The sequence below is a fragment of the Pipistrellus kuhlii genome, unplaced genomic scaffold, assembly GCF_014108245.1.
Source record: "Pipistrellus kuhlii isolate mPipKuh1 unplaced genomic scaffold, mPipKuh1.p scaffold_m20_p_17, whole genome shotgun sequence".
Classification (NCBI taxonomy): Eukaryota; Metazoa; Chordata; class Mammalia; order Chiroptera; family Vespertilionidae; genus Pipistrellus; species Pipistrellus kuhlii.
In genome coordinates, this window is record NW_023425482.1 from 4,702,317 (window position 1) to 4,724,006 (window position 21,690).

Genomic DNA, 21,690 nt, shown 5'->3' on the forward strand with positions numbered 1-21,690 from the left:
ACTGTGTAGCCCTGCCCACCAGCCCCTGCCCCCAGGTGTGGAGCATCACCTACCACAGCTGGCTGACCTTCGTGCTGCTGCTCTGGGCCTGCCTCATCTGGACTGTGCGCAGCCGCCACCAGATGGCCATGCTCTGCTCGCCCTTCATCCTGCTCTACGGGCTGGCGCTGTGCTGCCTGCGCTACGTGTGGGCCATGGACCTGCAGTCGGAGCTGCCCACCACCCTGGGTCCTGTCAGCCTGCGCCAGCTGGGGCTGGAGCACACTCAGTACCCCTGCCTGGACCTCGGTGCCATGGTGAGTGCCACTCACTCCAGGGCACCCATGAGCATGTGCATGAGGACCGTGACGGTGCCATTCGGTTTACGGGCCAGCTCCCAGTGCAGTGGGAGCTCAGGAGGGCAGGCCTTTGTTGGTCGCCACGGGGTCCCTGTTGGCCAGTCCAGAGTAGTGGCTGGAGTGCATGAGTGATGGCCTTGTGTTTTAGGGGGCACTGTCCGGTCTCCCTAGCATAGGTTCTGTTAGTGTTGCATGCTGCCCCTGGGCCTCAGTGGGTCGTATCTCACTATGTGAGATGTTTGAGCCCGTATGCAAGTCTGTGTATGCATGCAAACATGAACTTCTGCATACATGTATGTGAACATGCACAGGCGTATGAGCCTAGTGTGCATATGTATTCACTCGTGTAGGGACTTGTGTGCAGGTGTGTATGCACCAGGATGAGCTTGTTCCTACAGGAGGGGCTGGCGGCCTCACTGCTGAGGTCTCCCCTGCCCACATCTTTTTGGGCTGGGCCCTGGCTTTGGGAGGGATGCCAGGGTGCCCACCCCTCAGTGACACTGCCCCTCCCCATCCCAGTTGCTGTATACCCTGACCTTCTGGCTCCTGCTGCGCCGATTTATCAAGGAAAAGCTGCTGAGGAGGGAGAAGACACCCTCCGTGCTGATGGAGGTCACCGTGGCGGACACAGGTGAGTGGGCGGGGCAGCTGGGCCAGGCCCTTGTGGCTGACCCCGAAGTCACACCCTGGTCCCCTGGCTCGGCCCCCAGAGCCCACGCGGACTCAGACGCTGCTCCGGAGCCTGGGCGAGCTGGTCACTGGCATCTATGCCAAGTACTGGATCTACGTGTGCGCCGGCATGTTCATCGTGGTCAGCTTCGCGGGCCGCCTCGTCGTCTACAAGATCGTCTACATGTTCCTCTTCCTGCTCTGCCTCACCCTCTTCCAGGTGCCTGGGGTGGGCAGGTGGGTCCCTCCAGCAGCCCAGCCTCCCTGCAGGGCGCCTCACTCACACCCCTCTTCCTGCAGGTCTACTACAGCCTGTGGCGGAAGCTGCTCAAGGTGTTCTGGTGGCTGGTGGTGGCCTACACCATGCTAGTGCTCATCGCTGTCTACACCTTCCAGTTCCAGGACTTCCCCATGTACTGGCGCAACCTGACAGGCTTCACTGACGAGCAGTGAGTCAGCAGTGGGTGGGCAGGCGGGCGAGGTCCAGACATGGCCCCGCATCTCCTCAGGCCCCGCATCTCCTCAGGCCCAAGGCGCTGCGTTGGGGCTGCAGGGCCGGGGCTGCAGGGCTGAGCGGTGCTGACGGTGCTCCCTCCGCAGGCTGGGGGACCTGGGCCTGGAGCAGTTCAGCGTGTCCGAGCTCTTCTCCAGCATCCTCATCCCTGGCTTCTTCCTGCTCGCCTGCATCCTGCAGCTGCACTACTTCCACCGGCCCTTCATGCAGCTCACCGACCTGGAGCACATTCCTCTGCCTGGCGCCTGCCGCCCCCGCTGGGCTCACAGGTGCACCTGCCTCTGAGGAGGGCGGGCTCTGGTCGTGGCTGGTGGGGGTGGGCTGTGGGGCACAGGGGCTTGCAGAGTGTCTCCACCTTGAACTGGCACAGAGAAGGGCCTCATTGGGAGGGGAAGGTGGCTGGTGGGATTCCGATGGGGGACCCAAAGCAGTGGGAAGGCCTTGGTCTTGGCCGTCATCTTCAAATGCTGAGGGGTCTAGGGAGGGCTGCTTTCTCTGACTCATTGGGGTCTCCACGGGGAAAGTCAGCTGGGTTGCAGCACAAATAACACAGGTCACGCAGTGGAGGCAGGAGGGGGTACAGGCAGGGTCTTCTGCTAGCCCCAAGGGGGCAGGAGCGCTGGGAGGAAGTGACACTCTCGGGCCCTGTCCTAGGCAGGACGCAGTGAGCGGGACCCCATTGCTGCAGCAGGAAGAGGAGGAGGAAGCCTCCAGGGACCAGGGGTTGGGCACTGCTGGCCCCCACCAGGCCACACAGGTCCCAGAAGGTAAGTCAGAAGGGAGTACAGCCCCTGAGAGGTGAGTGTAGGGTGCCAAGGAGCCGGGTCACCGGGTAGGTCCCCTGTGAGCCCTGGGGGAGTCTGCCTACACAGGACAGAACAGCCCCCGGTCCAGAGGCTGTTCCCTTCTCACTGCCCGCCCCCTCCCCACAGTCGCAGCCAACAAGTGGGGCCTGGTGGCCGAGCGGCTGCTGGACTTGTCCGCCAGCTTCTCGAGCGTCCTGACCCGCGTGCAGGTGTTCGTGCGGCGCCTGCTGGAGCTGCACGTCTTCAAGCTGGTGGCCCTGTACACCGTCTGGGTGGCCCTGAAGGAGGTGAGAGGGGGACGCGCACCTGCCTTGTCTGCAGCGGGCCACGCAGGGCACCTCGTGGGCCTCCCTGGGTCCCGGCCCGCAGGAGGGCGTGCCCCACCCGCCTGGCTCAGCCCCCCTGGCCTGGCTCTCACAGGTGTCAGTGATGAACCTCTTGCTGGTGGTGCTCTGGGCCTTCGCCCTGCCCTACCCCCGCTTCCGGCCCATGGCCTCCTGTCTGTCCACCGTGTGGACCTGCATCATCATCGTGTGCAAGATGCTCTACCAGCTCAAGGTCGTCAGCCCCTACAAGTACTCCAGCAACTGCACTGAGGTACGGCCACGGCACCGAGTCCCTGAGCCTAGCGAGCCTCCCGCTTCTTCAGCGCAGGGTGTGAGGGGCAGATGCAGGGGCCGTCCTCGGGGCCAGGGGCTGCCTGGAGGAGGGGTCCTTCCACCAGGTCTGTGGAGGCCCACCCCCATGCCAGGGAGTCTGGGCTAGCGAAGTATCCTCGCTCGGCCAACTCCTGCTGAAATACAGGTCATGGAGCATTCGGGCCAGGTGTCTCCTCAAGCGAAGGGGAGCCCCAGCCAGACTGGGGAGGGGGCGGCCACTCGGGGTAGCCCCTGCCCAGAGCTTTCTCTTTACTTCTCCCGCCACCCCTGCCCGAAACCTCGCCATCCCTAGTCACCCTGTCCCCTTCTCCATTAAGGTGGTTTGGAGGCTGACAGCACCCCGTATCCTGGCTGGGGGCAGCTGTGGTCTGGCCCAGACCTGCCCAGACCAGTTCTGGAGCTGTTGTTGGGACGGGGACTCAAGGCAGGGCCGGGTCAGCGTCCAGTTACCAGCTGGCGGCAGGGGCTGACATTGCCCCTGTCTCCCAGCCCCTCCCCAATAGCACCAACCTGCAGAAGGCGGAGATCAACCAGTCCTTGCTGTACCGGGGGCCCGTCGACCCGGCTAACTGGTTTGGGGTGCGGAAGGGCTACCCAAACCTGGGCTACATCCAGGTGAGAGCAGGGCCAAGGCGGCGGGTGGGGTGGCACTGAGGGGACTGGGGCATTCAGGGTTTGGAGGCAGGACTAGAGGAGCCCCACTGTCCCCCTCCCCAGAACCACCTGCAGATCCTGCTGCTGCTGGTGTTCGAGGCCATTGTGTACCGGCGCCAGGAGCACCACCGCCGGCAGCACCAGCTGGGCCCGTTGCCCGCCCAGGCCGTCTGCATCGACGGCACCCGCCAGCAGCTGGACCGGGACCTGCTTAGCTGTGCCAAGTACTTTGTCAACTTCTTTTTCTACAAATTTGGGCTGGAGGTGAGTCTCCCCGCACCTGGTGGGACTGACACCAGAGGTCTGTGCTGCCCTCGAGGGAGGGATCTTGGTTGAGCATCTGCCATGTGCAGGCTCGGGGGATGCCCGGGGGCACAGGAGGTGGACCACCAAGGCTGCTGTGTCCTCCCGGGCAAGGTTGGCCTGTGGGGTGAGGACAGGGGGGCCAGGACTCAGGCTGGAGACTGGGTTAGAGTCTCAACTTTGCCACAGAGCCTCCTGGCCTCAGTCTCCCCACTGCACGGAGGAGACACGTCCAGCCTCTCTATCCCTCCAGGAGGTGGCGTGGGCTGCCGTGAGCCTAGGCTACAGATCCCACCTGCCTTGAGGCACAGGTGTTCTGCTCCCAGGCCGCCCAACCGCCTGTGACCCTCCGAGACAGCCTGCAGGCCCGAGGCTGCCCGGAGGCAGGTCCAAGAAGGACCCTCCACCAGATCCCTCCACCTCCCATTCTCATCTCCTCTCCCCCTTCTGCCACCCCCAGATCTGCTTCCTGATGGCCGTGAACGTGATCGGGCAGCGCATGAACTTCATGGTCATCCTGCACGGCTGCTGGCTGGTGGCCATCCTCACCCGCAGGCGCCGGAGGGCCATCGCCCGTCTCTGGCCCAATTACTGCCTCTTCCTGACGCTCTTCCTGCTGTACCAGTACCTGCTGTGCCTGGGCATCCCGCCCGCTCTGTGCATCGGTGAGCAGGGCGCAAGCTGTGGGCGGGGGTGGGCAGGGGTCCGAGGGAGCCGGCACAGGGTGCTCCCGCCAGCCTGTGTTGGTGAGTGGGTCGGTGCTGCTTTTTCCTTGCCTGCAGCGTGGTGTTCTGGATGCACCGTGGTTGGTTTGGCCTTTCACACAAGGGAGACGTCTGTGGTTCCCAGGTTGGGGCTGTGAGCGTTGGTGTCTAGGTTTTGCGTGGGCATAGTTTTCATTTCTCTGGCATAAAAGCCCACAGAGGCTGTCCTAGTGTACATCTCCACCGGCACCACGTGGCTCCAGCTCTTCCTTGCCAGCATTTGGTGGTGTCACTATTTTTGTGTTAGCCATTCTGATAGGTGTGTAATGACGTCTCCTGTGGTCCAGCCATCCCATGGGCCAGCCCTCAGGGAGACCGCCCTGCCCACATGCTGCCCTCTAGCTGTCACGCAGTTGCTGCCACGGGGGCCTGGGAAACGTGTCGTTAAACATGTGCTGGGAGCTCTGGACCTGGATGCTCTCCGGACTCCAAAGGAGAGAGGTTGTGTTTTTGAGGCTGACTGTAAACGTATATGTGGGTGAAGAACCGTGGACACTGGACCCCTACAGGCTGTGGGCCAGCAAATGGGGAGGGGACAGGCTGTCCGGAGCCTTGACACACTCCCTCTACCCACAGACTACCCCTGGCGCTGGAGCCAGGCCATCCCCATGAACTCGGTGCTCATCAAGTGGCTGTACCTGCCTGACTTCTTCAGGGCCCCCAACTCCACCAACCTCATCAGTGAGTGCCACCGGCTGGGCCCCTTGTCCACATGCACTGCCTGCCAGCCTCACTGAGGGCCAAGGAGGTTCTGCACGGGCAGCGGGCAAGCGCAGACCTCCATTCAGCTAGCGAGGGGCGTGTTGTCCAGGCCTTGCCAGCTGGCCCAATCCTGTGGTTCCCCCGCAGGACGGGGTGGGAGAGGGAGTGAGGGGGGTTCTCTCATGGGTGCGCCTAGCCTTGCAGGATAGGCCCATGGCACTGAGGCCCTTCTCTCATGTGCACACCCTGCCATCAGGTGTGGATGCAGAGATAGTTGTAGGTATGGAAGTGGGGGTGGATACTGGTGTGGACGAAGGTGTGCACAGATGGGCAGAGAGACAGATGCAAGTGCACACAGACTGATGCCCATGGGGTGCACAGTCAAACACGTTAACTCATTTCCTAATGTGCATGTGGTGCAGAGATACACAGAGCATGTACACAGGCGTGATCCCCAACATCCACATCCGTGTATGGACATTGCCCGCCAGTGTTCACGCTCGTAGGCATGTGTCTGCCCAGCCCTCACGTGCACACACCAGGCCTCACTCTGGTCTGGGGATGAGGCCAGGGCCCGTGCCCGTCGTGTGCCAGGCTCCGCGGGCCAGCGGTTCCCGGGTCGTGCGGCAGCGGCCTCTCGTGTGCCCGCAGGTGACTTCCTCCTGCTGCTCTGCGCCTCCCAGCAGTGGCAGGTGTTCCTGGCTGAGCGCACCGAGGAGTGGCAGCACATGGCCGGCGTCAACACCGACCACCTGGAGCCTCTGCGGGGGGAGCCCAACCCCGTGCCCAACTTCATTCACTGTAGGTGGGTCCCGGGGTGTCGCCAGCCTGCAGAGCCCTGTCTACGGCTGCATAGGCAGCGGGGCTGCAGGGCTGGCGGGCACGCCTGGCTCCTGCTAGGACGGAGCCCGGGCAGGTGTCGCCGGTGGTGTCGGGGACCAGACGAGGGGCGGGCGGACATCGGCCTTGCAGCAGAGAGGCCTCCTGGGGTTCCTCTGGCCCGAGGCTGTGGGGGGCGGGGGTGATCGGCCCACAGTGACACCCCGTCCGCAGGTCCTACCTCGACATGCTGAAAGTCGCTGTCTTCCGCTACCTCTTCTGGCTGGTGCTGGTGGTGGTGTTCATCACAGGGGCCACGCGCATCAGCGTCTTCGGGCTGGGCTACCTGCTGGCCTGCTTCTACCTGCTGCTCTTCGGCACCTCCCTGCTGCAGAAGGAGACGCACACCCGCCTCGTGCTGTGGGACTGCCTCATCCTGTACAACGTCACCGTCATCATCTCCAAGAACATGCTCTCGGTGAGCCGGCCGCCAGCCCCAGCCCCAGCCCCAGCCCCAGCCCCAACGCAGCCCCGGAGGCTGGCTGACCCTCCTCCCGCCCCCAGCTCCTGTCCTGTGTCTTCGTGGAGCAAATGCAGAGCAGCTTCTGCTGGGTCATCCAGCTGTTCAGCCTCGTGTGCACGGTCAAAGGCTACTACGACCGTGAGTGGGAGAGGGCGGGTGGCTGGGGGTGTCGGGGACACGCACTGCTTCAGGGGCCCAGACCCCTGTCGGTTTCCCACACCCTGCCCCATGGTCTTATCTGCATCCTGATCCTCAGCAAACGTTCCTGACCCCTGCCTCTGACCCAGGTCCCCAACCTCTGCCCCACACCCCTGATCCCACCCGTGTTCCCGACCCCACTCATACCCCTGACCTGTGCTGGCCCCTGTCTCACAGCCAAGGAGATGCTGGGCAGGGACCAGGACTGCCTGCTGCCTGTGGAGGAGGCTGGCATCCTGTGGGACAGCGTCTGTTTCCTGTTCCTGCTGCTGCAGCGCCGAGTCTTCCTCAGCTACTACTTCCTGCACGTCAGGGCCGAGCTCCAGGCAACCGCTCTGCAGGCCTCCAGGTGGGCCCGCCCTGGATCCCCGGGCCCACGAGGGCAGGGCACTGCGCCCTGATGTGACACGGCTCCTAGAGCGAACCGAGGACCACGGGCCATTAGCACCTCCTCAGGGGCCCGACTGCACAATGTCCACGTCATGTGGTCTCAGCCCTAGCTTTTTGTGGGCTGGTATTTCAGTCCTACTAGTGCCCCGGCCAGGGAGCCTGTCCCAGCCCGCCCCCCGTGCCTGGCCAGTCTCCCCTTCCCTGGCCTCTGTAGGTCCCAGGGCCACCTCTTCATTTGCACGTTTTCTACCCCATGAGACCGGAGGTGGCACGGGGTCCCCTCCCTCTCACTGCAGTGCAGATGGGGTGTCATGTTGGAGAGCGAGCCTGTGAGCAGGGAGGACCTGGGCGCTGGGCAGGTGGGCTGAGCCCAGAGGAGGGAGCTTGTAAGGCTGGTGCTCACTCGGGCTTCACGGACTCCCCACAGGGGCTTCGCCCTGTACAACGCTGCCAACCTCAAAAGCATCGACTTCCACCGCAAGGCCGAGGAGAAGTCCCTGGCCCAGCTGAAAAGACAGTAGGTGCCGTCCTGGGGGACCAGGATGGGAGGGGGTGTTTTCCTGTCGGGCCCGGAGCTCAGAGCCGTCTCCCGTCCACAGGATGGAACGTATCCGCGCCAAGCAGGAGAAGTACAGGCAGGGCCCGGCGGGCCTCGGCCACCCCCAGGACACCCTGGAGCCCGGCCAGGAGCCAGGTGAGTGGGTAGAGCCCCCGGGGCCCCCAGCACGGGTGCCTCTGTGCCGCTGGAGCCTGTCCGCACCTGTGCCACGTGACGTCACCCAGGGCTCCCAGCCCACCTGTCCTGTGCCATGTGGTCACTCTGTCCCTGCAGGCCACACAGCCTGTCGGTGACTGTCCGTCTGCACTGTGGGCTGTCCTTCACCGCCAGAGCACCGTGAGAGGGTGCTGTGTGTGTCTGCTGAGGGGACACCCTCATTCTCCGTCACTCTCCCTGCTGGCTCATGCTTGCCACCCCCTCCCCTTCACAGGTCCCGAAAGTCCAGGGGGCTCCTCCCCGCCACGGACACGGTGGTGGCGGCCCTGGCTGGACCACGCCACAGGTACCGCCCCAACCTAGCTGCCATGACCACTCTCTCAAGCTGCTGTATGTTGGGTACCACCCCATCCCCCCACCTCTCAGTTGCTACCGCCTTTGGGGTATGGTGGCACTCACCTGCCGCCTGGATGCAGGCCATGCAGTAACAAGGGGCTGGGCCTCGATTTAGCTGCCTGCCACCACCCCTCCCCCCAGCTCTGCATTTTATAACTCAGGGATTCCGAAGTCCAGATTATCACTGCCCATTCCCAGCCTCTCCCTTCCTGGCCCTGCTCCCTGTGTTCCTCTCGTTCAGTCTGGTCTCGTCCCGCCACTCCGGCCTGTGTCCTGTGCATGCGCCTCCGTCCTCCAGCCTGCTGCTCCCTGCCTCCAGCCACTGAGGCTGTCCCTGGGGGACGGGTGGCATGCGGGCCTTGGCCCTGGGGTCATAGGGAACCCAAGCTGGGTAGCACAGCCAGGCCTATTACTGCCCCCCCCCCCCCCCCCCCCAAAAGAGCCCATAACTTGAGAGTCTTGCAGAGCCCAAACCCATGGGGGTGGAGGCCAGCTCAACCCCACCCTGCCCACAGTCATCCACTCTGGGGACTACTTCCTGTTCGAGTCCGACAGTGAGGAGGAGGAGGAGGCCCAGCCCGAGGACCCCCGGCCATCGGCACAGAGTGCCTTCCAGGTGAGGTGGCAGGGCCCCTGGCTGCCTTCCCTGTCCGTGGAGCACCTGGGCCAGGCCAGCACAGGAAGGACAGGTGCCCCCAGAGCCTGGGCACCTGCCCAGCCCCATTCAGACCTCCTGAGTCTACCAGTCAGATAGCCAGGAGTCTGCAGGGACCATAGGTCATGGCAGCTATGTGCCTCTGCCCCCGCCTCCTGCAGCCCCAGCTCTGACCCCCAGGCCTGTGGGGGCCACCGGAGGCCTGGCCTTCAAGAGGGCGCATTATATTTGCTGGTTGCACATCCGTCTTCTGAGCCAGGAGCCTCTTGTCCACCTGTGGGCCCCTGGTTCTGGCCTGAGGCCTGGGTGCTAAGTGAGAATCGTGATGTGCCAGGTAGGCTGTGTGAACTGCCCTATGGTGCCCACTTCCTGCCCGGCTCAGGCTGAGGGTCCCCAGGGGCGCTGACCCCTGGCTCCTTCTCCTCCTCGGGAGCTCAGAGGTGAGCCCAGTGCGACTGGGCCTGGGCAGCAGGGTGCTAACCCGGGGCCCTGTCCTGCAGATGGCATACCAGGCATGGGTGACCAACGCCCAGACGGTGCTGAGGCGGCGGCGGCAGGAGCAGGAGCAGGAGCAGGCGCAGGAGCAGGCCCAGCTGCCTGTGGGTGAGTCGGGCCGAGTGCGGGCAGGGGGTGGGGAACGTAGGGCTACAAGGCGCTGACCAACTCCCTTATGCCCAGGAGGCAACCCGGGTCCAGAGGTGGAGTTGGCAGAGGGCCCAGAGGACCAGGTAGCAGGTACGCGGGCCCTGGGGGTTTGGGGTTGGGATTCTCGTGCTGGCTGCCCCTCCAGGACCCTCCTGCCAATCCCCTCCCTGCAGGCCAGAGCCATGTGATGCAGCGGGTGCTGAGCACCATGCAGTTCCTGTGGGTGCTGGGACAGGCGCTGGTGGACGGGCTGACGCGCTGGCTGTACACCTTCACACGGCACCACCACGCCATGAGTAACGTGCTGCGTGCTGAGCGCTACCTGCTCACACAGGAGCTGCTCAGGGTGAGTGCCACCATACCCCGACCCCATCACACCCCCACCCCTGCCACCATGCCCTACCACACTACTCTACCCCTGTGCCTGCCCCACCCTCACCTCCCCCACCTCCACTACCCTACCCCCCTCGTGTGCCCTGCAGGGTAGAGAGGTGCACCGGGGCGTCCTGGACCAGCTGTACTCAAGTGAAGCCGAGGCCACGCCACCAGGCCCCTCGGAGGCACGGGACGTGCCTAGCACAGCTTCGAGGTAGGCATGGGCCGCAGGGGCTCCAGTACCCGCTGCATCTGGCCTGCTCTCAGGCCCAGAGCCAGGGACAGCCCAGCAGCTACGCTCGGGCACATAGCCTCCCAGCCCCTGCCCACCCGGGACCTGGAGGCCCTCCTGCCGTCTGTGACCGGCCTCCCCTCCCACAGCGGGCTGGGGGCAGAAGAACCAGTAAGCAGCACGCCCGAGGACCCCGGCAGCCCCCTGAGCACAGGCTACAACACCCGCAGCGGCAGCGAGGAGATGGTCACGGAGCCCAGGGCTTCTCTGCACTGCTCCCGGGAGCTTCCCGCCAGCGCGCGGCCCCGGATGCGCACGGCCAGCGAGCTGCTCCTGGACAGGTGTGCGCGAGGGGCGGCTGGTGGGGCCGGGGGCGGCTGTGCCTCGGCCTGGGGCCAGGACCTGCCTGAACGTGGACCCTGCAGGTGCCTACGCATCCCAGAGCTGGAGGAGGCCGAGCAGTTCGAGGCCAGGCAGGGCCGGGCGCTGCGGCTGCTGCAAGCCGTGTACCAGTGCGTGGCCGCCCACTCCGAGCTGCTCTGCTACTTCATCATCGTTCTCAACCACATGGTCACCGCCTCGGCCACCTCCCTCGTGCTGCCTGTGCTGGTCTTCCTGTGGGCCATGCTGTCCATCCCGCGGCCCAGCAAGCGCTTCTGGATGACGGCCATCGTCTTCACCGAGGTGGGCAGCAGCCTGGGGGCGGGGGGGGGGCCTGGCCCCACCCGCCGTGCTGAGCCCCACTGTCCCGCAGGTCATGGTGGTCACCAAGTACCTGTTCCAGTTTGGCTTCTTCCCCTGGAACAGCCACACGGTGCTGCGGCGCTATGAGAACAAGCCCTACTTCCCGCCTCGCATCCTGGGCCTGGAGAAGAAGGACAGCTACATCAAGTACGACCTGGTGCAGCTCCTGGCCCTCTTCTTCCATCGTTCCCAGCTGCTGGTGAGTGCCAAGCACCAGGGCGGGTGGGCAGCAGGCAGGCACCTCTGGCCATCTTGTTCCAGGAGGCGAAGCTGGACACCTGGGGGCCCATGGTGGGCCTGGCCATGCCTGCCTCCCCAAGGCTCTTCTTCCTTCCTTCCTCCCTCCCTCCCTCCCTGCCTCCCTCCCTCCCTCCCTCCTTCCCTCCCTTCCTTCCTTCCTTCCACAGTGCTATGGCCTCTGGGACCACGATGAGGACCCGCTCTCCAAGGAGCCTAATGGGGGCCGTGGAAAGGAGGAGCCGGAGGAGAAGCCAGGCCTGCTGGGATTCCAGACTGAGGAGGGCATGGGGCCCCGGGAGGAGCTGGGGGTGGCCGGGGCCACCACCGAGGATGACATCCAAGTAGAAGCGAGAGACGGGCCCTCGGAGCCACACGTGGAGCTCAAGCCCCACGACACGAAGCGCGTTGGTCTGCGTTTCAGGAGGAGGAAGAAGAAGAGTGCAGAACCCAGAGGACCGGCAGCCATTGGTACATGTCCCTGTCAACATGCAACCACCCCAGCCCACCCAGCTCTCACATTGCAGTCACCACCCCAGCCAGGCTCCAACCACACCCTCTGTGTCCAGAGGATGCAGCCCCAGGGCCCACTGCTGGCGACGCTGGGAGGGCCCTGTGCTTAGTCTGCCAGTCTGTGAAATGGGGTGATGGCAGTTCAGCCCCTCCAGATGGTCAGGAGCTGAACTAGGCCTCAGTCCATCAGTGGTGCCTACTCCCACAGAAGCCGAGACTGAGGAGGAGGAGGAGGAGGAGGAGAAGGAGGAGGAGGAGGAGGAGGAGGAGGAGGAAGCAGCAGCTTCTGGGAAACAGAGGAGGCGGAGTCGTGTCCGGGAAAGAGTGAAGGTGGTGGGCATCTGGCTGCAAACCTTCTGCCTATCCCTGTGAGTGACCAACCTGGGAGTGGCCTAGGGGAGGGGTGGGTGGGAGCCACCAAGGTGGGCCTGGGCTGAGCTCCCTCCCGCCGTCCGCAGGGCCCAGAGTGTGTACCGGCCCCTGCGGGGTTTCTTCCATGACATCCTGCACACCAAGTACCGCGCGGCCACTGACGTCTACGCCCTCATGTTCCTGGCAGATGTGGTCGACTTCATCATCATCATCTTCGGCTTTTGGGCCTTTGGGGTGAGCTGGGCTCGGGGGGCCCCCATGAGCGCAGAGCCCAGCAGCCACCCCAGCTCTCCCTGACCCTTCCTTTCCTGGCCACAGAAGCACTCGGCGGCTACGGACATCACGTCCTCCCTGTCGGATAACCAGGTTCCTGAGGCCTTCCTGGTCATGCTGCTGATCCAGTTCAGCACGATGGCCATCGACCGGGCCCTCTACCTGCGCAAGACCGTGCTGGGCAAGCTGGCCTTCCAGGTCGTCCTGGTGGTGGCCATCCATGTCTGGATGTTCTTCATCCTGCCCGCTGTCACGGAGAGGTCGGTGCTGGCGGGTCAGAGGCCTGTTTTGTGGTGCCTGGCAGAGCTGCATTTGGGTCCAGGGGCCTTGGGGGCTCCAGCTACTGGACTCAGGCGGGGCGCCCTGACCTGAGCTTCCTGTCCCGCCTAGGATGTTCAGCCAGAACACTGTAGCCCAGCTGTGGTACTTTGTGAAGTGCATCTACTTTGCCCTGTCTGCCTACCAGATCCGCTGTGGCTACCCCACCCGCATTCTTGGCAACTTCCTCACCAAGAAGTACAACCACCTCAACCTCTTCCTCTTCCAGGGGTGAGTGTGGGCCGGCCCAAGGGGGTCGAGGCTCCTCCCTCAGCCCCTCCTGATGGGTACCCCGTCTCCGGTAGGTTCCGGCTGGTGCCGTTCCTGGTGGAGCTGCGGGCCGTGATGGACTGGGTTTGTACAGACACCACGCTGTCCCTGTCCAGCTGGATGTGCGTGGAGGACATCTATGCCAACATCTTCATCATCAAGTGCAGCCGAGAGACAGAAAAGGTGCCTGGGCCCAAGGCGAGGGTAGAGGGAACACTGATCATTCCCCATTGGGGCCGGTGGCCCCTCCTTGGGCTCAGAAACCATGGCAACATGAGGGAGGCCAGAGAGCATTTCTAGAACTCTCCCTGGCAGCCAGAGGGGCTTCTCAGGGAGGGGATAGTGAACTCTGCCCTGTTAGGGGCAGACTGTGGGCAGTGGCCTGAGCAAATTGCACAGTGGAATATGCCTGCCATAATGTTAGCTGAATTTTTGTTTTTTAGCAGCTTTACAGAGAGAATTCATACCAAGATTTGCCCATTTAAAGTGTACAACTTGGTGGTTCAGTATGTGCATCCATCACCACAATGTCAGAACATGCTCATCATACCCATTAGCAGTCACTGTCCATCCCCTCATTGCCCAGCTCCTGGCAGCCACCACCTACTTTATAGATTTGCTTGTTCTGGACATCTATCTAATATGATAATATGCAAATTGGCTGGGATGCTGTCATGTAACGACTGAACAGCAGCTACCTGAGGCTGCATGGTGCTGGGGCAGGGGACCTCAGACCATGCTCCCCCACCCCTGCCTGGCGGGGCTTGATGGGGGACCTGAGGCTGCGCCCCCACCCGCCACCCAGCGCTGGGCCAGGGGACCTGAGGCTGCGCCCCCAGCCCGGAGGGGCTTGACAGGTGGGGCCGGCCAGGTCGGGTCTCCTGCGTTTTAGAAGCACATGCAGGTGGTGGGTGGGGACTTGACTCTGGTTCCCACGGTGAGCCCTAGACTCTGACAGGAGGAAGATTTTCATATACATTTTACTAATTTTCTTTCATCTCTGACACTTCTGTTGTAGAGAAAGGGGAAATAGCAATATTAAAATATTTCCTCTAATTAATTCCCTTTTAATGTGTACAAATTTTGTGCACCAGTTTCATATAAATGAAATCGGTGTGGCTTTTTGTGACTGGCTTCTTTCAGTCACATATTATCAAGGTTTATCCATGTTGTAGCATGTGTCACAATTTCTTTTTATGGCTGAATAGTTTAACTTTTTGTTAGGAGTTATGGGTAGGGCTAGGGTTAGGTTTAGAGGTAGGGATAGACTTAGGACTAGGTAAAAGTGTTAGGGGTAGGGTTAATGTTACTAGTAGTGTTGGGTTAGGGTTGAGTCTAGTGTTAGGGTTAGTGTTAGGTCTGTCTGTGGTTATGGTTCATGCCATCTTTTATTCAACAGTTTCAAATGGTGATGGACATTTGGGTTTGTTTTTATTATACAAAATGCTGCTATGGTTATTCACAAATAAGACTCTGAACACACAAGTTTCTGTTTCTTCTGGAGAGACACATAGGAGTAGGCATTGCTGGGCCGTGCGGTAACTAGGTTTCACTCTTGTTTTCCATGGTGACTGCTCCATTGCAGTCCCACTGCTCTTCCACATCCTTGCTAACCCTCCTTGTCTGACATTTTTTACCCATCCCTGTGGTTCTGATTTTGCATTTCCCTGTTGGCTAATGATAAGCATCTTTTCTGTGCTTATTTGCCATGTCTGTCTTTGGAGAGTCTTTTTTCAGAACCTTTGCCCACTTTTTCCTTGGGTTAAGCAGCTGTTGGATAGACAAAAGGTGGCACATTTATACCTTTTACTGAGCTGAGAGTTCCATAAACATTCTGGATACTAGACTCTGTCAGATAAGCGATTTGCAAGTATTCCCTCATTCTGTGGTTGACTTTCTCCTTTTTGATGGTGTCCTTGGGAGCACACAAGTCTATTTTCATAATGTCTAGTCTAAATTTTTTTCTTTTGTTGCTTGTGCTTTTGGTATGAGATCTGAGGATATTTTGCCAAAATAAGGTACAAAGATTTTCCCTGAAGAATTTCAGTGATTTAGGTCTTAATTTTTGCATATGGTGTTTGTTAAGGGTCCACCTTTATTCTTTTGCATGTGGACATCCATTTGTTGAAAAGGCTGTCCTTTCCTTACTGAGTGGTTAGCACCTGTCTCCATGTGTGGGTTTGTTTTGGGGCTCATCATCTCACCACTGATCTCTGTCCTTTCCAGCACCACAGACTCAGCTGCTATAGCTCTGCAGTCAGTTTGGATGTTCAATTAAGGCGTGGCTTTAAGATTCAGAATAGTGTGGAAAAATGGCGGCCGAACAGTTGGACTTGTTCTCAGCCTAGTCCCAGAGCAGATAGAAGGAGCACCTGAGAATCGCTCAGGGAGTGTTAGTTGGCAAGCTAAGGGGTAGCAGAACTCTTAAGAGAAGGTGGGGGACTGCTGGACAGGATTTCCTGACCAAGCAGCCTGCACTGCGGCGGAGACCTCTCCCGGAGCTACGGCTCAGATCTTATCTGAGGCCTGAAAAACCCACAACAGTGGAGACCACCGAACAGCTGTGATGCCCCAATTGGCGCAAACACGTGGATTCAAGGGAGTTCTTCAATCACCCACGGAAAGGAGAGAGAGAACTACATAACCAGACATCCTGAAAAGAGAGACCATGAGGAGACAAAGAAATAGCCCGCACATGAAAGAAAAGCGGGCATCACCAGAAAAGGAAGTAAACGAGTTAGAGGCAAGCAACCTACCAGAGCAAGAATTCTGAGTAATGATCATAAGATGGCTAAAAATATTGGAAGACAAATTTGACAATATGAGTAAGAACCAAGAGGAAATGAAGATGAACCAAGAAGAAATGAAAAATGACATCGCTACTGTAAAGAACTCAATAGAAAGCATCAAAAGTAGACTAGAAGAAGCAGAGGACCGAATCAGTGAGCTAGAAGACAAGATGGAAAAAAATACCCAATTAGAGCAGCTTCTAGAAAAAAAATTTAAAAAGCAGGAGAAGAGCCTACAGGAACTTTGAGACAATACAAAACAAAACAATATTAGAATAATAGGGGTTCCAGAAGGAAAGGAAACTGAGGAAGGCATAGAAAACCTGTTTCAAGAAATAATGACAGAAAACTTTCCTGAGATAAAGAAGAAAAAACCCACACAAATACAAGAAGCTCGCAGAATGCCAGGCAAAATGAATCCCAAAAGACCGACACCAAGGCACATTATAATTAAATTGGCAAACACCAATGACAAAGTAAGAATCTTAAAAGCAGCCAGAGAGAGATAGACAGTTACAAATAAAGGAACTCACATCAGACTAGCAACTGATTTCTCAACAGAAACTCATCAGGCCAGAAGGAAATGGGATGAAATATACGAAGTCATGCAAAGGAAGGGTCTGAATCCAAGGATACTGTACCCAGCAAGGCTATCCATCAAAATTGAAGGTGAAATCAGGAGCTTCACAGACAAAAAAAGACTAAAGGAATTTATCACCACTAAACCAGCAATGTAAGAAATGCTAAAGGGTCTACTGTAAAAATAAAAAAGAAATAGGAAATGAAGAAGGAACACAGGGGTATAGAATAAAAATGGTGTCAAATAAGTACCTATCAATAATAACTTTAAATGTAAATGAATTAAATGCTTCAATCAAAAGACATAGGATAACGGATTGGATAAGAAAACAAGACCCATATATCTGCTGTCTACAAGAAACCCATTTCAAAGAAGCACACAGACTGAGGGTGAAAGGATGGAAAAAGGTTTTCCAGGCAAATGGAAATGAAAAAAAAGCTGGGGTAGCAATACTTATATCTGGCAAATTAGATCTCAAAGTGAAGGCCATAACAAGAGATAATGAAGGCCACTTCATAATACTAAAGGGAGCAACCCAACAAGAAGAAATAACCCTGGTAAACATATATGCACCCAATACAGGAGCACCCAAACACACACACACACACACAAAAGAAATGCTGGAGGATATTAAGGGAGAGATTATTAGCAAGACAATCATAGTAGGAGATTTTATACCCCACTATCACCTTTGGACAAATCATCTAAAAAAATCAGCAAAGAAACATCAATCCTAAATAACTCACTAGGCCAGATGGAATTAATTGACATCTTCAGAACATTTCACCCCAAAGCCACAGAATATGCATTCTTCTCAAGTGCACATGGGTCATTTTCAAAGATAGACCACATGTTGGGACATAGGCAAAGTCTCTTCAAATTCAAGAAGATATTATAGAAATCATATCAAGCATCTTCTGAGATCATAGTGGCATAAAACAGGAAATCAACTACAATAAAAATAATCCAAAGAAATCAAACTCATGGAGACTAAAAAGTATGCTATTAAACAAGGACTGGGCCGAAACCAGTTTGGCTCAGTGGATAGAGCGTCGGTCTGCAGACTGAAAGGTCCCGGGTTTGATTCCGGACAAGGACATGTACCTTGGTTGCGGGCACATCCCCAGTAGGGGGTGTGCAAGAGGCAGCTGATCGATGATTCTCTCTCATCAATGTTTCTAACTCTCTATCCCTCTCTCTTCCTCTCTGTAAAATATCAATAAAATATATATTAAAAAAAACAAAAACCAAGGACTGGGTTACCAGAGAAATCAAGGGAGAAATAAAACATCCTGGCAACAAATGACAATGAAAACACAACAATCCAAAATCTATGGGACACAGCAAAAGCAATCTTGAAGTTCATAGCTCTACAAGCATACTGCAAAAAACAAGAAAAAAATGGTAATAAATTATCTAACTCTAATAAAAATCAGAGTGGAGATAAACGACATAGAGACAAAAAAAACAATACAAAAGATCAATAAAACCAAGAGCTGGTTCTTTGAACGGATAAACAAGATTGATGAACCTCTAGCCAGGCTAACCAAGAAATAGAGAGAGAGGACCCAAATAAACAAAATCAGAAATGAAAGAGGTGAAATAACAGACCCCGATGAAATACAAAGGATTGTTACAAAATACTATGAACAACTCTACTCCAACAAACTGGACAACCTGGAGGAAATGGACATATTCCTAAAAATATATTTCCTTCCAAAACTCAATCAAGAAAAATCTAAAAATCTCGATAGGCCAGTAACTTTGGAAGAAATTGAAGCAGTCATTAAAAAGCTTCCAGCAAACAAAAGCCTGGGGCCAGATGGCTTCACGGGAGAGTTTTACCAAACATTAAAGGAAGAACTAAAACCTATCCTCCTCAGACTGTTCCAAAAAATTCAAGAGGAAGGAACACTTCCAAGCTCCTTTTATGAAGCCAGCATCACCCTAAGATCAAAACCAGATAAAGACAATACAATGAAAGAGAATTACAGGATAATATCCCTCATGAACATAGATGCCAAAATCCTCAACAAAATTCTAGCAAATTGGCTCCAGCAGCACATCAGAAAGATCATACACCATGACCAAGTAGGATTTATTCCAAGAATGCAAGGATGGTACAATATCCGCAAATCAATAAACGTGATACATCACATAAACAAACTGAGAAATAAAAATCATATAGTCATATCAGTTGACGCAGAAAAAGCATTTGATAAAATCCAACACCCTTTCCTGATAAAAACTCTCAACAAAGTGGGAATAGAAGGATCATTCCTCAATATAATAAAAGCTATATATGATAAACCCACAGCAAACATCATACTCAATGGGCAAAAACTAAAACCGTTTCCTCTAAGAACAGGGACAAGACAGGGATGCCCACTCTCACCACTCCTGTTTGACACAGTACTGGAAGTACTAGCCATTGCAATTAGACAAGAAGAAGAAATAAAAGGCATCCAAATTGGAAAAGAAGAAGTAAAAGTTGTCCTTATTTGAAGATGACATGATATTGTACATAAGAAAACAAGACTCCATCAAGAAACTAATAGACTTAACAAATGAATTCGGCAATGTAGCAGGATACAAAATTAACGCCAAGAAATCTATGGCATTTCTATACATCAACAGTGAACTTACAGAAACAAGAGACTAAAAAACCAATCCCATTTACCATCGCACCAAAAAAGCTAAGATATCTAGGAATAAACTTAACTAAGGCAGTAAAAGACCTATACACGGAAAACTACATGACCCTGAAAAAAGAGATAGAGGAAGATGTAAACAGATGGAAGAACATACATGTTCATGGATTGGTAGAATCAACATCATCAGAATGTCCATACTTCCCAAAGCAATTTATAGGTTCAATACACTGCTCATTAAAATACCAACGGCATACTTCACAGACCTAGAAAGAATTCTCCAAAAATTCATCTGGAACAAAAAAAGACCCCGAATAGCCACAGCAATCCTGAGAAAGAAGAATAAAGTAGGAGGGATCTCAATACCAGATTTCAAGCTGTATTACAAAGCCACTGTTCTTAAAACAGCCTGGTACTGGCACAAGAACAGACATATGTAATAAAATAGAGAATCCGGATATTGACCCAAACCTCTATATTCAATTAATATTTGATAAAGGAGGTATGAACATACAATGGAGTCAAGACAGTCTCTTCAATAAATGGTGTTGGGAAAATTGGACAGATACGTGCAAAAAAATGAAACTAGATCACCAACTTACACCATACACAAAAATAAACTCAAAATGGATACAGGACTTAAACATAAGATGGGAAACCATAAAAATACTAGAGGCATCCACAGGTAGCAAAATCTCTGATATATGCCGAAAGAACTTCATCACTGATACTGCCCCTAGAGCAATGGATGCTAAAGAGAAAATAAACAAATGGGACTACATCAAAATAAAAAGCTTTTTTACAGCAAAAGAAACCATCAACAAAACAACAAAAAAGCCCACTGTATGGGAGAACATATTTGCAAATGTTATCACTGATAAAGTTTTAATCTCCAAAATCTACAGACAGCTTATACAACTAAATAAAAGGAAGATAAATGATGCAATTAAAAAATGGACAATGGCCCTAAATAGAATATTTTCAAAAGAAGACAGAAGGAAGGCCAAAAGTCACATGAAAACATGCTCAAAGTCACTAATTATCCGAGAGATGCAAATCAAAACAACAATGCAGTACCATCTCACACCTGTCAGAATGGCTAATATCAACAAACGACAGGTGTTGGCGAGGTTGCGGAGAAAAAGGAACCCTTGTGCACTGCTGGTGGGAAATGCAGACTGGTGCAACCACAGTGGAGAACAGTGTGGAGTTTCCTCAAAAAACTGAAAATGGAACTCCCATTTGACCCAGTAATCCCACTCTTAGGAATATATCCCTAGAAACACCAATCAGAAAGGATATATGCACCCTATGTTCATAGCAGCACAATTTACAACAGCTAGGATTTGGAAACAGCCTAGGTGCCCGTCAGCAGATGATTGGATCCAAAAACTATGGTACATTTACACAATGGAAATACTATGCTGCCATAAAAAAGAAGGAATTCTCATCATTTGCAGCAACCTGGATGGAATTGGAGAACATCATGCTGAGTGAAATGAGCCAGTCAATGAAAGAGAAACACCACATGACCTCACTCATTTATGGATAATAAAGAACATTATAATCTGATGAACCAAAAGATAGATATAGAGACAGTAAAGCAACAAGCAGATGATCAAATTACAGCAGGAAGGATAGGGAGATCTGGGGAAGATAAGAGATCAACCGAAGGACTTGTATGCATGCATATAAGCAAAACCAATGGATGAAAACTCTGGGGAGGGAGGGCATGTATGGGAGTGGGGAGGGGCAATGATAAGATATGTACACATATACTACCTTAATTAAAAAAAAAAAAAAAAGGCTTGGCTTTATGGGTCCATGGGGTGAGCTCCAGACCATGGCCTTAAGGATGGAATGGTGGGGTGTGGAGGGCAGCTCTGAGACCAGAGGGAGGGAAGGGTCTGAGACAGCACTTGTAGCTAGGGAGCAGGGATGGAGGCCTGCACAAGGCAGGGCACTGGGAAGGTGGATCTAAGCAGCTGACCTAAACCCTGTTCCCCCCACCAGAAATACCCCCAGCCCAAGGGGAAGAAGAAGAAGAAGATTGTTAAATATGGCATGGGCGGCCTTATAATCCTGTTCCTCGTGGGCATCATCTGGTTCCCGCTGCTCTTCATGTCTCTGGTGCGCTCCGTTGTCGGCGTAGTCAACCAGCCCATCGACGTCACCGTCACCCTCAAGCTGGGGGGCTACGAGGTGAGCAGCAGCTTCCCCAGCCAGAGAAGCAATCCAGGTGCAGCTCTGCCGCACACCGAGGGCTCTGGCCCGGCAGCCCCAATCCCATTCCTGCCTTTTACTGTCCTCATGGACTGTGCAGAGCTCGGCCTGCGTGCTGGCAACCTGGGGAGTCAGGGAGGCTCCCCCCGCACCATGTCTCCCTGTTTGCACCCTCAGCCCCTGTTCACCATGAGTGCCCAGCAGCCGTCCATCGTGCCCTTCACACCACAGGCCTATGAGGAGCTGTCCAAGAAGTTTGACCGCCACCCGGTGAGCAGCCCCCACATTGTATCTGCCTGGCAGGGGAAGGGACGGCTTTGAGGGGAGGAGGATGGCTTGGCCTCACCCACTAAGGTGCTGTCA

At 55.6% G+C, this 21,690-nt stretch overlaps 1 protein-coding gene across 5 annotated transcripts in view; it reads left to right on the plus strand.

The window, feature by feature from the left end:
- PIEZO1 (piezo type mechanosensitive ion channel component 1) overlaps positions 1-21,690 on the plus strand; it is a 68,343-nt gene that overhangs the window by 45,202 nt on the left and 1,451 nt on the right. For 2 of the 5 annotated variants that reach the window (XM_036440848.2, XM_045582599.1), the window contains exons 12-46: positions 36-296; positions 858-969; positions 1,049-1,227; positions 1,308-1,456; positions 1,608-1,790; positions 2,176-2,288; positions 2,454-2,614; positions 2,748-2,924; positions 3,476-3,601; positions 3,704-3,904; positions 4,404-4,608; positions 5,284-5,388; positions 6,061-6,214; positions 6,463-6,706; positions 6,793-6,889; positions 7,127-7,298; positions 7,767-7,856; positions 7,939-8,033; positions 8,329-8,400; positions 8,966-9,066; positions 9,606-9,708; positions 9,784-9,840; positions 9,924-10,096; positions 10,233-10,339; positions 10,507-10,698; positions 10,783-11,041; positions 11,112-11,300; positions 11,509-11,809; positions 12,060-12,219; positions 12,310-12,457; positions 12,542-12,756; positions 12,887-13,045; positions 13,120-13,267; positions 21,118-21,306; positions 21,505-21,597. In XM_036440848.2, the coding sequence (XP_036296741.1) occupies positions 36-296; positions 858-969; positions 1,049-1,227; positions 1,308-1,456; positions 1,608-1,790; positions 2,176-2,288; positions 2,454-2,614; positions 2,748-2,924; positions 3,476-3,601; positions 3,704-3,904; positions 4,404-4,608; positions 5,284-5,388; positions 6,061-6,214; positions 6,463-6,706; positions 6,793-6,889; positions 7,127-7,298; positions 7,767-7,856; positions 7,939-8,033; positions 8,329-8,400; positions 8,966-9,066; positions 9,606-9,708; positions 9,784-9,840; positions 9,924-10,096; positions 10,233-10,339; positions 10,507-10,698; positions 10,783-11,041; positions 11,112-11,300; positions 11,509-11,809; positions 12,060-12,219; positions 12,310-12,457; positions 12,542-12,756; positions 12,887-13,045; positions 13,120-13,267; positions 21,118-21,306; positions 21,505-21,597 (5,490 nt within the window). The remainder of the gene's footprint in view (positions 1-35; positions 297-857; positions 970-1,048; positions 1,228-1,307; positions 1,457-1,607; positions 1,791-2,175; positions 2,289-2,453; positions 2,615-2,747; positions 2,925-3,475; positions 3,602-3,703; positions 3,905-4,403; positions 4,609-5,283; positions 5,389-6,060; positions 6,215-6,462; positions 6,707-6,792; positions 6,890-7,126; positions 7,299-7,766; positions 7,857-7,938; positions 8,034-8,328; positions 8,401-8,965; positions 9,067-9,605; positions 9,709-9,783; positions 9,841-9,923; positions 10,097-10,232; positions 10,340-10,506; positions 10,699-10,782; positions 11,042-11,111; positions 11,301-11,508; positions 11,810-12,059; positions 12,220-12,309; positions 12,458-12,541; positions 12,757-12,886; positions 13,046-13,119; positions 13,268-21,117; positions 21,307-21,504; positions 21,598-21,690) is intronic. The other 3 variants (XM_045582596.1, XM_045582597.1, XM_045582598.1) reach the window with 3 other exon arrangements.